Here is a 12,227-nt window from a genome sequence, read left to right as displayed (position 1 = left end):
CGGGAGCCGAGCTTGGATTTTGTAAACTCTGAGCCCACGTCCTCGGCCACGCTGCGCTCCAACCACAGATGCTTTGTGTTGGCACGATTTCCTTCTTCGTACAGTGATCCAGTTCCTGCTTGTCTGGTGCTCTGTGAACATCTAGAGATTGGATCCTTCATAGATTTGTGTTGCAGTGATGCTCTGACTGGCAATATTGCATCTTAAAAACAAAAATGAAATGGATTTGAAATGGGCAGAGGTGAACCTTTTGGTAACGATGGTTTTCTTGGTGTGTTTAGGTACGAATCGAATAAGCTATGCAGTTCAAGGGGCCCACGAGGGTGGCATTTTTGCACTTTGTATGTTAAGAGATGGCACGCTGGTGTCGGGAGGTGGCAAAGACCGGAAGCTCATTTCTTGGAGCGGAAACTATCAAAAACTTCACAAAACTGAGGTAGGTCAGCAAGATGACTGTTGAAATTCGTTTTGAACCTTAAACGATTATCCTCACCGGTTTCTTAGTTAGTTTAAAATCTTTAGCTTACAGTTTTGGAAATTATTTAGACGAAATTATACTATATGGGGCAACATATTAAAATCATGGAGGCAGTTTAAGTACAACTGCTAAAATGGAATTAAGTTTATAAAATTTGAGGTCATAATACGTTTCATATTTAGAATATTTTTATAATAGAACCAATCTCAACTTTCCAAGGGACTATTGCCCACATATTGATTTATCATTAAAATCATTCTTCTTTTTTCACTTTTAATTTCCAGCATGTTGTTTTGGAGACATTATCGCTTTGATTGAACTGCAGTAGAGTATGTGCTTTGTATACGACTCTCAGCTATGCCAGCGGCTCTCTAGGGCTCTAACTCATCTTATAGCCTCTTCACTGACTCATTACCTAGTTAGCAGTCCTGCATTCCAGTAGGAGCCCAAGGCAAGAAATTTGATAATCCTTCTATACACTCATTGGATTTTCTCCCCCCAGTTCCAGGAAATTGTGAGCAGACAGATTGCAAAATCTGCATCATTCTTAAGGTTGATGCTCTTCATCCCTGGCTTAGAATGGACACATTTCTAAGTCTGATACATACAAAACCCTTACACATTAGTTACATCAGTGAGCAGCAGGGCACCATTCTTTGGCAGGACGCAAATTTGGCTCTGTTGATTATTGCTCTCACTAAAGGAAGGCCTTCCTCTGAGCTTTGGAAATCACTTCCCCTTTCAAGGAGATTTCAGTTGTGATAATATTTTTTATTAGATTTGACCAGCCTTTGGTTGAATGTGTTGTGAATTGCTAGAGCCGTAGACATACCTATATTAAATTATAACTGCAAAGAGAGCTCCAAAGCCTCATCTAATTTCATAGACGTTACCATGTGTTAGTATCTGTGATTCCTCTTCATTAGCTTGGATCACGGACATCTTTTCTCAAGTCTGCGCTAGCAGACCACACTGGGGATGGAAAGTTCGTATGACGCCAGGCCACTTGTTAGGGCCCTGGAACTGGAGTGGCAGCGTCAGCCTGCCAAGGCCTAGCTGTGCTGTTTGTTGTTTTCACGGTGTAAAAATTTATTTACTTCATCATAGCAAATTGCTCTCAGCAGGTGTACTTCGAAATTCTTTCTTTGTTTTTATTGAAATTCTTTTTCTTATCATGTAGATTATTCTGTATGTTTATCAATATAAACAATGGATTTTAAAACTAAACACAGTGTCATGGCCAAAGAATTTACCATTTTAAGTTACAATAGGCGTTCAGGAGCTCTCACTATGACAGTGTTACATTATTGTTTGCTTTACAAACTGTATTTGCTATTGCTATCAAAAGTCCTAAGAAGTGAAGAGGAAACCAACCAGTAGGTAGGCCTTATTTTTTAATTTTGTCAAGGTAAGTGCTTTTTCTTAACAATCTCACTCTTGCTGATTCTTGTAAGATATACAAAGATTTATTAAAAAATGTTTGTAGTTCAGAAATAAAGTTTGGGGCTTTGATCATTCACTCAAAAACTGTGTATCTACCTAAAACCTCCTCTGTGTGTGTGTGTGTGTGTGTATATATATATATATATATATATATATGTATATATATATATATATATGTGTGTGTGTGTGTATGTTATAGGGGATATAATTATGATATATAAACAAGTATTTTGAATGACTAAGCTAATAATTTGATGAAATTGTAAATATTTAATTTTCATATGACTCTTTTCAATGCAGATTCCAGAACAGTTCGGCCCAATACGGACAGTGGCCGAGGGGAAAGGTGATGTGATCTTGATTGGCACGACTAGAAACTTCGTCCTACAAGGCACTCTGTCGGGGGACTTTGCACCCATCACTCAGGTACGATCCACTCAGCAGGCCCAGCAGACACTTCCATCTTGCATTCTAGCAGACTGTCATCAAGCGTTCCGAAGAGGGGATTATTCTCATGCTTTATACTGAGATAGCTTCCTCCACTTCAGAGTTTTTAGCCACTGCCATAAGTTAAGTTGGGAGGAGGGAAACTTACGAGGCCAGTTACGAACTCGGCATGAAGCCATGGCTAGTCATCCCTTAAGGCTGCTGAGCCTTGGCTGTAGTAACTGAGAGTGCTTCTGTCTGTCTTGGTTCTTTGTAGGGTCACACTGATGAGCTTTGGGGACTGGCTGTCCATGCCTCGAAACCTCAGTTCTTGACCTGCGGTCACGACAAGCATGCCACTCTCTGGGATGCTGTTGGTCACCGGCCCGTCTGGGACAAAATAATAGAGGTAACATGCACATTATATTTCCATTTTCTTATAAAAATTCATTTGGAACATATTCATTTATTTTTTGCATGAAATTAATGGTGATATCAAATTATCCCCAAGCCAATGTCATTTAATTTATCTCTTTAGAACTGCATTGCTTTTAACATTGCCTCGAGTAATCTCCTTCATGTAATTCTGGAGTTTCCTGTTGAATTTTTTGAGAGCAAATTTGGTTGGTTGTCAGATTTCCTGAGTGCAGAGTCTCTTAACTGGCTTAAATGCTGCGAAATACTTGTTATAAGCCTGTGTTCTATTTACAATGGACCGTGTGCATGAGAGTTTACAAGCTGTACTGAAAACATACAATTTAATTTATCTCTACATTTTGAGTTTGATGGTAGAGGTAAAGCTTGTGTTTTAAAGTCTTCATCTTTGTGAATGTTGCAAAAGGAACTCAGCTTGTGTACCAGAGGGTTGAAATACCCTTTCCCTGTAAGTAGGACGGTCGTGTGTTTCTTCAGCACTGACACTTACATGCCAGCCGCTGTGCGTGTATCATCCTTAATCCTGCAGCAGCCCTGCAGGTGGAAGTTTTTCTTTTTCACCCCGATTTTACTGATTAGGAAGTTGAGGCTTAGAGAAGTTAAATAACTTGCTGAGGTCACTAAGTTAGTAAGGGACCTAGCCCGTGTTTACACCTGGCTCATTCTGGCTCCCAACACAGGTTCCTCCCGCTGCTTCACACTGCAGTGAACCCAAAGCACGTTCTCTGTTGCCTGTGCCCGCAAAGGCATGTACAGCCCCATTGAAGGAAATAGCCTCTCTGTAGACCACACACGACATCCCTTCATCCCCCTAGGGTTACTGGTGTGTCCCACGGCTGGGCCCGAGCTTGGGCTCTCCCCCCTTCACTTGCAGAGCGGGTGCGCCAAGGGCTGCCAGTCCCCGGCAGGCAGCTAAGCACTGCGAGGGAAGGGCTGGGGGCAGCACTGCCACTTGGAGAAGAGAGCGGTGTGGCCCGAGATGGCAGGAAACCGCTACAGGAAATGGTGTTCTGTGTTGTACCTGTGTCCTGGTGGTCCAGGAGGACAGTTTCCAGGCTGCCACCTCCCCGGTGTGACATAGGGTAGGGGCTCAAACTGGTGGCCAGTTAAGTTCCATCTCCACTGCCTGCTGGCCAAGCGACTTTGGACAGGGACACTTAACCTCTCTGTGCCTGGGTCTTCATCTCAAATTGTTCTGAGGCTCAGATGAATTATATATGCACAACTGCTCTGCAAGTGGTAACGCTGCGAGTGAACGTGGTTTCTGTCGGTGGCAGTCCTGAGCTTAATTACAGCTCCCACTTCAGAGAAAGCGTTAAAGTGGTGCAGTCACGTATCTGAAGTTTCCTTCTGGCCTTTTGTATGTCTTAGTTTATCCAGCAGTATGTTAACGCCTCCTGTTTTCGTTCCCATCCCTGCTTTTTCCCTGATCTTCGTGTGATTAATCTCTTCTCACTCCAGTCTATCCTAAACACTCCGTCCAAATGATCTTCTGCAAGACAGATTCAGTCATGTCACTCATTTTATTGAAAGAAACAATCATTCACGGTGTTACTTCCTAGCGATCAAAGTCCTCAACATGGTGATGCAGCCTGCATCACTAGTGTCACCACGACCCCCCTGTGTGTCACCATGCTACACAGTCTGTGCCATAAACCACCGACCACCCGCCATTCCTCAAACATGCCCAGAATGTGTTGCTTCCACCACTTTGATCATGCCGTTGTCTCCTTAACTCCTGATCCAAGAAACTATTGGCGTGCCCACTTCTCACATCCACCAGTGATAATTCTGCCTCCACTGGAAGACCCAGGTCTTGTGCTCTCTGCACCATGGAGCCCTGGCCCAGCTTCCCAATGCGACTTCATCTCTCCCTCCCCAGTGGCTTCCCAGCGCCTTGTGTTTTCACCTCTGCCATCTTGTATCAGCGTTAGTAACCAACCTGCATATGCACAACCAGGTCAGAGCCCAGGATGTGCCTCGCTCTTCTCGTGACCCTTCCAGGGCTGCCCCATTGTCTGCACCCAGCGGCCACTCACCCAGTATCTGCGTGATGCACTCGGGCGCCACAGAGGCATCTCCAGACAGCTGAGCACGCCGGCCGGCCGCTCACCCTTCCGCACGGGCTCAGCCGAGGGGCCGGGCCTGTGAGCTGTAACTTGGAAGAAGAGTATTTACCTGTTTGTCTTTCATCTGATTACTCCAGATAGGAAAGGAAATAGGACAAAAGACAAACATTCTAAAGGGATAACAATTTAGCGTCATTTAAACATGGCATTCATTCAGGCAGGAAAACATTTTTCTCTCTGGAGAGAAAAAGCATTTTTAAATAGAGCCAGATAGCCCTGAGGAGTTGGGGCTGTGTGTGTGGTGTGTGTGTGTGTGTGTGTGGGGTGTGTGGTGTGTGGGGTGTGTGTGTGTGTGTGTGTGTGTGTTTTATGCGATGGTGCTGTATCTGTCCATCAATTTACACTTCCTTTAAAATATTTTAGGATCCAGCTCAGTCTTCTGGTTTTCATCCTTCAGGGTCTGTGGTTGCGGTTGGAACACTCACAGGCAGGTAAGTCCACGCCGGCACGGCCTGTGCTGTGAGCGCGCGCGGAAAACAGAGAGGCTCGTGGTTTGCGTTTCCCCGGGGACGTGACTTCCCAAGAGTTACGTCAAAACTCAGGAGCAAAACTTAAAACAGTGGTCCGTTACATTTTGAACCTTGGGAAAATCTGAGGAAAGCTATGGACCTTCTCTGTAGAAAATCGCCCCAGAGCCCCCACCAGTCTCTCTCTCCCTCCAGCCCCCACCCCACAGTCTCAGAGGTTCGTGGAGCTCCCTGCCCTCATCTTGGGGCCGTGGGAGGAGGACCCTCGACTTTGGAATTGGAGGAGAAAGCGTTTCAAAATGCAGAACATTTAAAAATGGTTTTTCTAACTGGCCTTTCGAAATTTTAGAGACTGCCCAGACCGCGAGCCTCACATTCCGATCTAGCTGGTATTTACCTGGCACCTCTGGTACGCCCATCTGCGTTCCAGTCTGCTCGGCCACTTAGCGGCAGCGTGTCTTTAAGCCAGTTACGTAAACTCTCTGAATCTGGTCCTTTTCCTGTAAATGATGACACTGTTACCCGCCTGGCTGTGACTGAAGGAGATGATATGTGTAGAGCATCGGCTGGGGTCGCCTGGCAGGTGACAGCGGGGTTATTATCACGGTTTTACAAGTTTTGATTGTGCCTTCATGTTTGTCATCGTGTACACATTTACTGTGGTTTCAGTCAGATATTTTTCCTCCCTTCCTTCCTTTCTAAAAAGCGTACCACTTGGACTCTGTTGTCATGAAGAGTATGTATGTATGAAGAAAGAGTAACCGTGATAGGTTGCAATAGCTTAAAAGTTGGGCTCCACATAGCCAACAGGATTCTTCATGGAAATGCTTGCATAGCCCCCCCCACACACACACACACGCTACTCCACCTTCTGTTTAAATCTCTTTGAGACAGCTGAAGCTTCTAACTCATCAGGACCCCAACCTTCTGACAGCTGTGGCCGTATCTACGGCATGTGGTAGGACACGGTGGCAGTGCGCAGAATCACACAGTGCCCTGGGATGGCAGAGACGGCTCTTGCAGCCTCCCCCGTCCCCCCACCACCCTGGTCTATGACTCCTACATCGCAGATCTAGGGCCAGGCTTAGGGCTGGGCTTAGCAGGCTGCTGCTGTTGATTTAACAGGACCATTGGAAGGAATATTCTTGTCAGTCCTGGTCTCTCTTTGTTACAAGAGAGGCCAGAATCCTTTATTTTGGCCTCTATTAAGGTTAAATAGCATGTTAAAGGTAAATGTTTGTTGAAGATGCAAGAAATCAATGCTGAGAAGCAAAATCCAAATTTCACTGGGGCAGGACCGTCACCAGTGCGTGGTGACAGTGAGGGCGTGTGTGGGAGGTGAGAAGACCCCAGAGGACAGGTGATGAGATGTGTGTCATCCACATTTGAAACTGCAGTAGCAGGGAGCTCGCGTTCCGCCTTATCCTTAAAAGCACCAGGGGCAACTTACTGCCACCTCTGAGAATGCGACGGACAGGGAGCTCAGTCATTCCGAGAGTCACAAACGTTGAGTGAGTGCTGTGACCTTATCAGAAGATGCAGAGCGCTTCCACATCCCTTATAAAGTGGCTTTAACATTTGGCTCACCAAGTTGCATAGCTGGACTCATCCCATTTACAATTGAGGAAACTGGGCCCAGAGAGGTTAAACTCAGAGACCAGTCCTCTGCTCACCTTTCTCCCATTCTCTCTGCCCGTATATCTCAAGAAACTTCCACCGTGTTGGTTGCACACTATCAGTCGCGTAAGGTCTAGACTCTCGGCCCACCTCTGCTTGTGCAGTGCGATTCCGAACATCGCCACCCTGAGCTGTCCCAGCCCCGTCCTCCCAGACCAGCCCTGCTCTGCCCTGTGTTGGGTCTGGAGAGCTTTTGCTGACCGTCCTTTGCTGCCACCGCCTCTGGCCGCGGACTCGGCACCGGGTGTTGGCAGTCTCTTCCCTGCCAGGGTGTCTCTTCTGCTGCGTGTGAACGACAAGACACAAACACGGAGAAACCACGGCATGGTGTTGATAATGGAATCGCCTTGAATGGTAGCCAGCGTGCCATTCTTTTCTTTAGGGAATGTTTACATAGAGGAAATTTTCTTTCAATAAAAGCTAGGAATAATAAGCTTTCTTGTTAAGCAAATGCAGAGTTTTTATCAAGCCATTATGATTAATAATTTTAGTAGTTGTAATAGTCTTTTTCTCACTGAACGACTTACTCCGCTTTTCCTCGTGTTTATGACAGGTGGTTTGTGTTTGACACGGAAACAAAAGACTTGGTCACCGTCCACACAGACGGAAACGAGCAGCTCTCTGTGATGCGGTACTCCCCAGGTCAGAACACAAGCGCTCACTACTCTCAAACTCCTACGGAGTGATGACATCCTGGGTAGATGTCTTTAAAGAAAAAATTTCACAAACCTCCTCAGCGTGCAATTTAAATTAGTGCAATTTAAATTAAATTTGTGCAATTACACTAATAATAGTGGCATTTGGGGGTCCTCTTCTCTGCCTTGGGTCACTGTACCTGTGTGTTTCCTGATTTTGTGTCACGGGAAATTTCAGGCATAGACAAAATTAGACAGCATAGCACGCCGAACCCTCGCACTCTCATCAGCCAGCTTCACCAGCGCCCAACTCTTAGCCTGTCCCGTGTTATTTTGAAGCAGTTCCAGACATCGTATCGTCTGTTAGTATTTATGCATCTCAGACGGATGAGGACTCTTTTTTAACAGCTTTATTGAGGTATAATTTACATACAATAATTAACCCTTATAAATGTACGATCGAGTGATTCATAGTAAATTTGTAGAGCTGTATAGCCATCACCACAGTCCAGTTTTAGCACCTTCCCATGACCCCAAAAGGTTCCCCCCATGCCCGTTAGCAGTTCACCTCCGCCCCTACCCCCATCCCAGCAACCACTGATCTGCTTCTGGTCTCTATAAATTGCCTTTTCTAGACATATTTAAATGGAATCATATAATATGTAGTCTGTTGCATCTGTTCTTTCATTTAGAATAATGTTTTTGAGATTAATCTGTGTTACTGTGCATGTAGCAGTAGTTTATTGCTTTTTAAATGCCGGATAGTATTGCACTTTATGGATAAATGCCACGTTTTGCTTATCCATCCATCAGTTAATGATGGATTTGGGTTGGTTCTGGTTTTTGACTCTTAAGAATAATGCTGTGAACATTCATATATATATGTCTTTTTGTAGACATGTTTTCATTTCTCTTGGGTAAATTCCTAGGAGTAGAATTGATGGATTGTATGGTAAATGTATGTTTTAACATTTTATGAAACTGCTAAACTGTTTTTCAAGGGGCTGTACTGTTGTGTATTATCACCAGCTATGGATAAGGGTTCTAGAATCTCCGCATCCTCACCAACACTTGTCATTGTCTGTCTTTATTGTAGCCATTCTGATAGGGGTGTGATGGTGTCTCACTGTGGTTTTGATTGGCATTTCCCTAACAGCTGTTGACATTGAGCATTTTTTCATGTGCCTGTTAGTCATTGCTATATCTTCTTTGGAAAAATATCTATTCACATGTTTTGCCCATTTTTTAATTGGGTTCATCTTACTATTGAGTTGGAAGAGCTTTTTATATATTCTCTATTTAAGTTCTTTACAGATATGTGATTTGCAAATATATTTTTACCATTATGGCTTCTGTTTTCCTTTCTTAATGGGGTCTTTTGAAACACAAATGTTTTAATTTTGATGAAGTCCAGTTTATCAGTTTTTTCTTTTGTGGATCATGCTTTTGGTGTCATACCCAAGATCATAAAGATTTTCTCTTACGCTTTCTTTTAGAAGGTTATTGTTTTAGCCCTTACATTTAGGTCCATGATCCATTTTGACTTAATTACAGAAGAGTTACAAGAGTACACAAGAGTTAATTCTTTTGCACAGTGTGAGGTAAGAGTCTGAGTTTATTTGTTCTGCATATAGATATCTAGTTGTCCTAGCCCCTTCTGTTGAAACCATTTCCCTGTTGAATTACTTTGAGCCTTTTATCAAAAATCAATTGATTATAAATGTAAATGCTTATTTCCAAATGCTCCAAAATGAAGTTCTGTCCCCTTCACCTATGTTTATCTTTGTACCAATATCATACAGTCTTGATTACTATGACTTTAGAGTAAGTTTTCAAATTTAGTAGGGTAACTCCTCCAACTTTACTTTTTTTCAAAATTGTTTTGGCTATCTTAAGTCCTTACTATATATAAATTTTAGGATCATCTTGTCAATTTCTAATTTTAAAAAGCCTACCAGGATTATGGGATTATGTTGAATTTATAGATCCATATGGGGAAAATTGCCACCTTGACAACATTGAGTTTTCTAAGCCATGAACAAGGAATGTCTCTCTATTTATTTAGATCTTCTTTAATTTTTCTTATAGTTTTTGATATACACATCTTACACTTCCTTGATTAAACTCATTTCTAATTAAATTATTATGCCCTTGTGTATGGAATTATTTTATGAATTTTATTTTCCAATTGTTGGTTGCTAATATATATAGATATAATTGAATTTTGTACATGGATCTTATACCTTATGATCTTTCTAAGTTCTTTTATTAGTTTTTTTTTTTTTTTTTTGAGACAGAATCTCGCTTTCTTGCCTAGGTTAGAGTGAGTGCCTCGGTGTCAGCCTAGCTCACAGCAACCTCAAACTCCTGGGCTCAAGCGATCCTCCTGCCCCAGCCTCCCGAGTAGCTGGGACTACAGGCACGAGCCACCAGGCCCGGCTGATTTTTATATTATATATATTAGCTGGCCAATTAATTTCTTTCTATTTTTATGGTAGAGACGGGGTCTCACTCAGGCTGGTTTTGAACTCCTAACCTTGAGCGATCTGCCCACCTCGGCCTCCCAGAGTGCTAGGATTACAGGCGTGAGCCACCGCACCCAGCCTTCCTTTATTAGTTTTTGTACAACAATCCTCCCTTATGCACAGGGGGCATATTCCAAGACCCCCAGTGGATGCCCCAAACCATGGATGATACCCTATATTTATGTTTTTTCATACACACACACACACACCCCTGTGATAAAGTTTAATTATAAATTGGGTACAATAATAACTAATAATAAAAGAGAACAATTATAACAATATATACCATAGTAAAAGTTACGTGAATGTGGTCTCTCTTTTTCTCAAAGCATTGTATGTAGTGTTTTCAGATTGTGGTTAATCGCAAGGAACTGAAACCACAGAAAGTGGAACCTCAGATAAAGGAGCACGCTTTAGGGTGTGTGTGTGTGTGTGTGTGTGTGTGTGTGTGTGTGTGTGTGTGTGTGTGTGTAGAGTCCTCAGGATTTTTTTCGCACAGGCTTATATCATCTGTGCATAAGGACAGTTTTGCTTCTTACTTTGCAATCTAGGAGCCTTTAGTTATATTTTTTTCCTTATTGCATTAGCTAGTACCTCCAGTACAGTGTTAAACAGAAGCAGCAAGAGTGGGTCCCTTGCCTTGCTCCCAGTCTTAGGACAAAAATCATTCGGTCTTTCTTCATTAGGGATAAAGGTACCCTTTATCCTGATGACAACGTTTCCTTCTGTTCCTGATTTGTTTAGAGGTTTTAGTGTGAACAGGTGTTGGCATTTGTCAGGTGCTTTTTCTGTATCTATTGAGATGATTATGTGGGTTTTGTCCTTTATTTTATTACATCACATGAATTTTCATTACATTACATTAATTTTCAGATCTTAAACCAACTTTGCATTCCTGTGATAAATCCCATTTGATCGTGCTGTATAATCCCTTTTATATATTGCCACATTCTGTGTGTTAATACTCTGGTGAGGATTGTTGCATCCATGTATATGAGGGATCCTGGTCTGCAGTTTTCTCGTGATGTCTTTGTCTTAGTTAGGAGAGTACCGCTTACCTTATAGAGTCACTTGAGAAGTGTGCTTCCCTCTTCTACTTTCTGAAAAAGTTTTTGAAAGATCAGTATGTTTTTATTTGATATTTGATAGAATGCATCTGAATTCAGTGAAGCCATCTGGACTTTCCTTTTTGGGGAAGTTTTAAATGTTTACTAATTCAATTCTTTACTTGTTGAGTCAGTTTGGTAACATGGGTCTATCAAGGAATTTTTCTGTTTCATCTAAGTTGTCTAATTTGTTGGCGTAAAGTTCATAATATTTGCTTACAGCAAATATTAATCTTCTAAGGCAGTTAGTGAATAACCCATCTTTCATTCTTGGTTCTGGTGACTTGTGTCTTCCCTCTTTTTTTCTTGGTCAGTCTAGCTACAGGTTTGTCAATTTTGTTGATCTTTTCAAAGAACCAACTTTGGGTTTCATTGATTTTTCTCTATTTTTCTGTTTTCTGGTTTTTTTTTTTCTGTTCTGATCTTTATTATTTCCTTTCTTCTCCATGATTTATGTTTTAATTTCTTCTTTTTTAGTTTCTTAAGGTGAAAGCTTGGGTTTTATTGGAGACCTTTCTTTTCCAGTATAGTTGTTTAAAGCTATGAATTTCTCATTAAGCACTGCATTGGCCACATCCCATAAATTTCGATGTGTTATGTTTTCATTTTTACTCATTTCAGAATATTTTCTAATTTCCTTGATAATTTCTTCTTTGGCCTGTGGATTATTTAGAAATGTATGGTTTAATTTCCAAATATTTAGAGATTTCTCCTATTTCTTCCTGTTGTTAATTTCTAACTTAACTTCATTGTGGTCATGGAATATATTTTGTATGACTGATCATTTTAAATTTATTGAGACTCATATTACAGCCTAGCAGATGATCTATCCTGGAGGATGTTCCGTGTGCACTAGAGAAGAATGTATTGTGTAGCCTTGGGGTGGAGTGTTCCATACAAGCCAGT

At 42.2% G+C, this 12,227-nt stretch overlaps 1 protein-coding gene across 3 annotated transcripts in view; it reads left to right on the top strand.

The window, feature by feature from the left end:
* EML1 (EMAP like 1) overlaps window positions 1-12,227 on the top strand; it is a 174,191-nt gene that overhangs the window by 150,245 nt on the left and 11,719 nt on the right. For all 3 annotated transcript variants that reach the window (XM_012747101.3, XM_012747100.3, XM_012747102.3), the window contains 5 exons: window positions 282-436; window positions 2,222-2,347; window positions 2,625-2,756; window positions 5,275-5,342; window positions 7,609-7,697. In XM_012747101.3, the coding sequence (XP_012602555.1) occupies window positions 282-436; window positions 2,222-2,347; window positions 2,625-2,756; window positions 5,275-5,342; window positions 7,609-7,697 (570 nt within the window). The remainder of the gene's footprint in view (window positions 1-281; window positions 437-2,221; window positions 2,348-2,624; window positions 2,757-5,274; window positions 5,343-7,608; window positions 7,698-12,227) is intronic.

Source organism: Microcebus murinus, chromosome 6 (assembly GCF_040939455.1).
Source record: "Microcebus murinus isolate Inina chromosome 6, M.murinus_Inina_mat1.0, whole genome shotgun sequence".
NCBI lineage: Eukaryota > Metazoa > Chordata > Mammalia > Primates > Cheirogaleidae > Microcebus > Microcebus murinus.
Note: the sequence above shows the minus strand (reverse complement) of the source record. Positions and strands in the feature narration are given on the sequence as shown.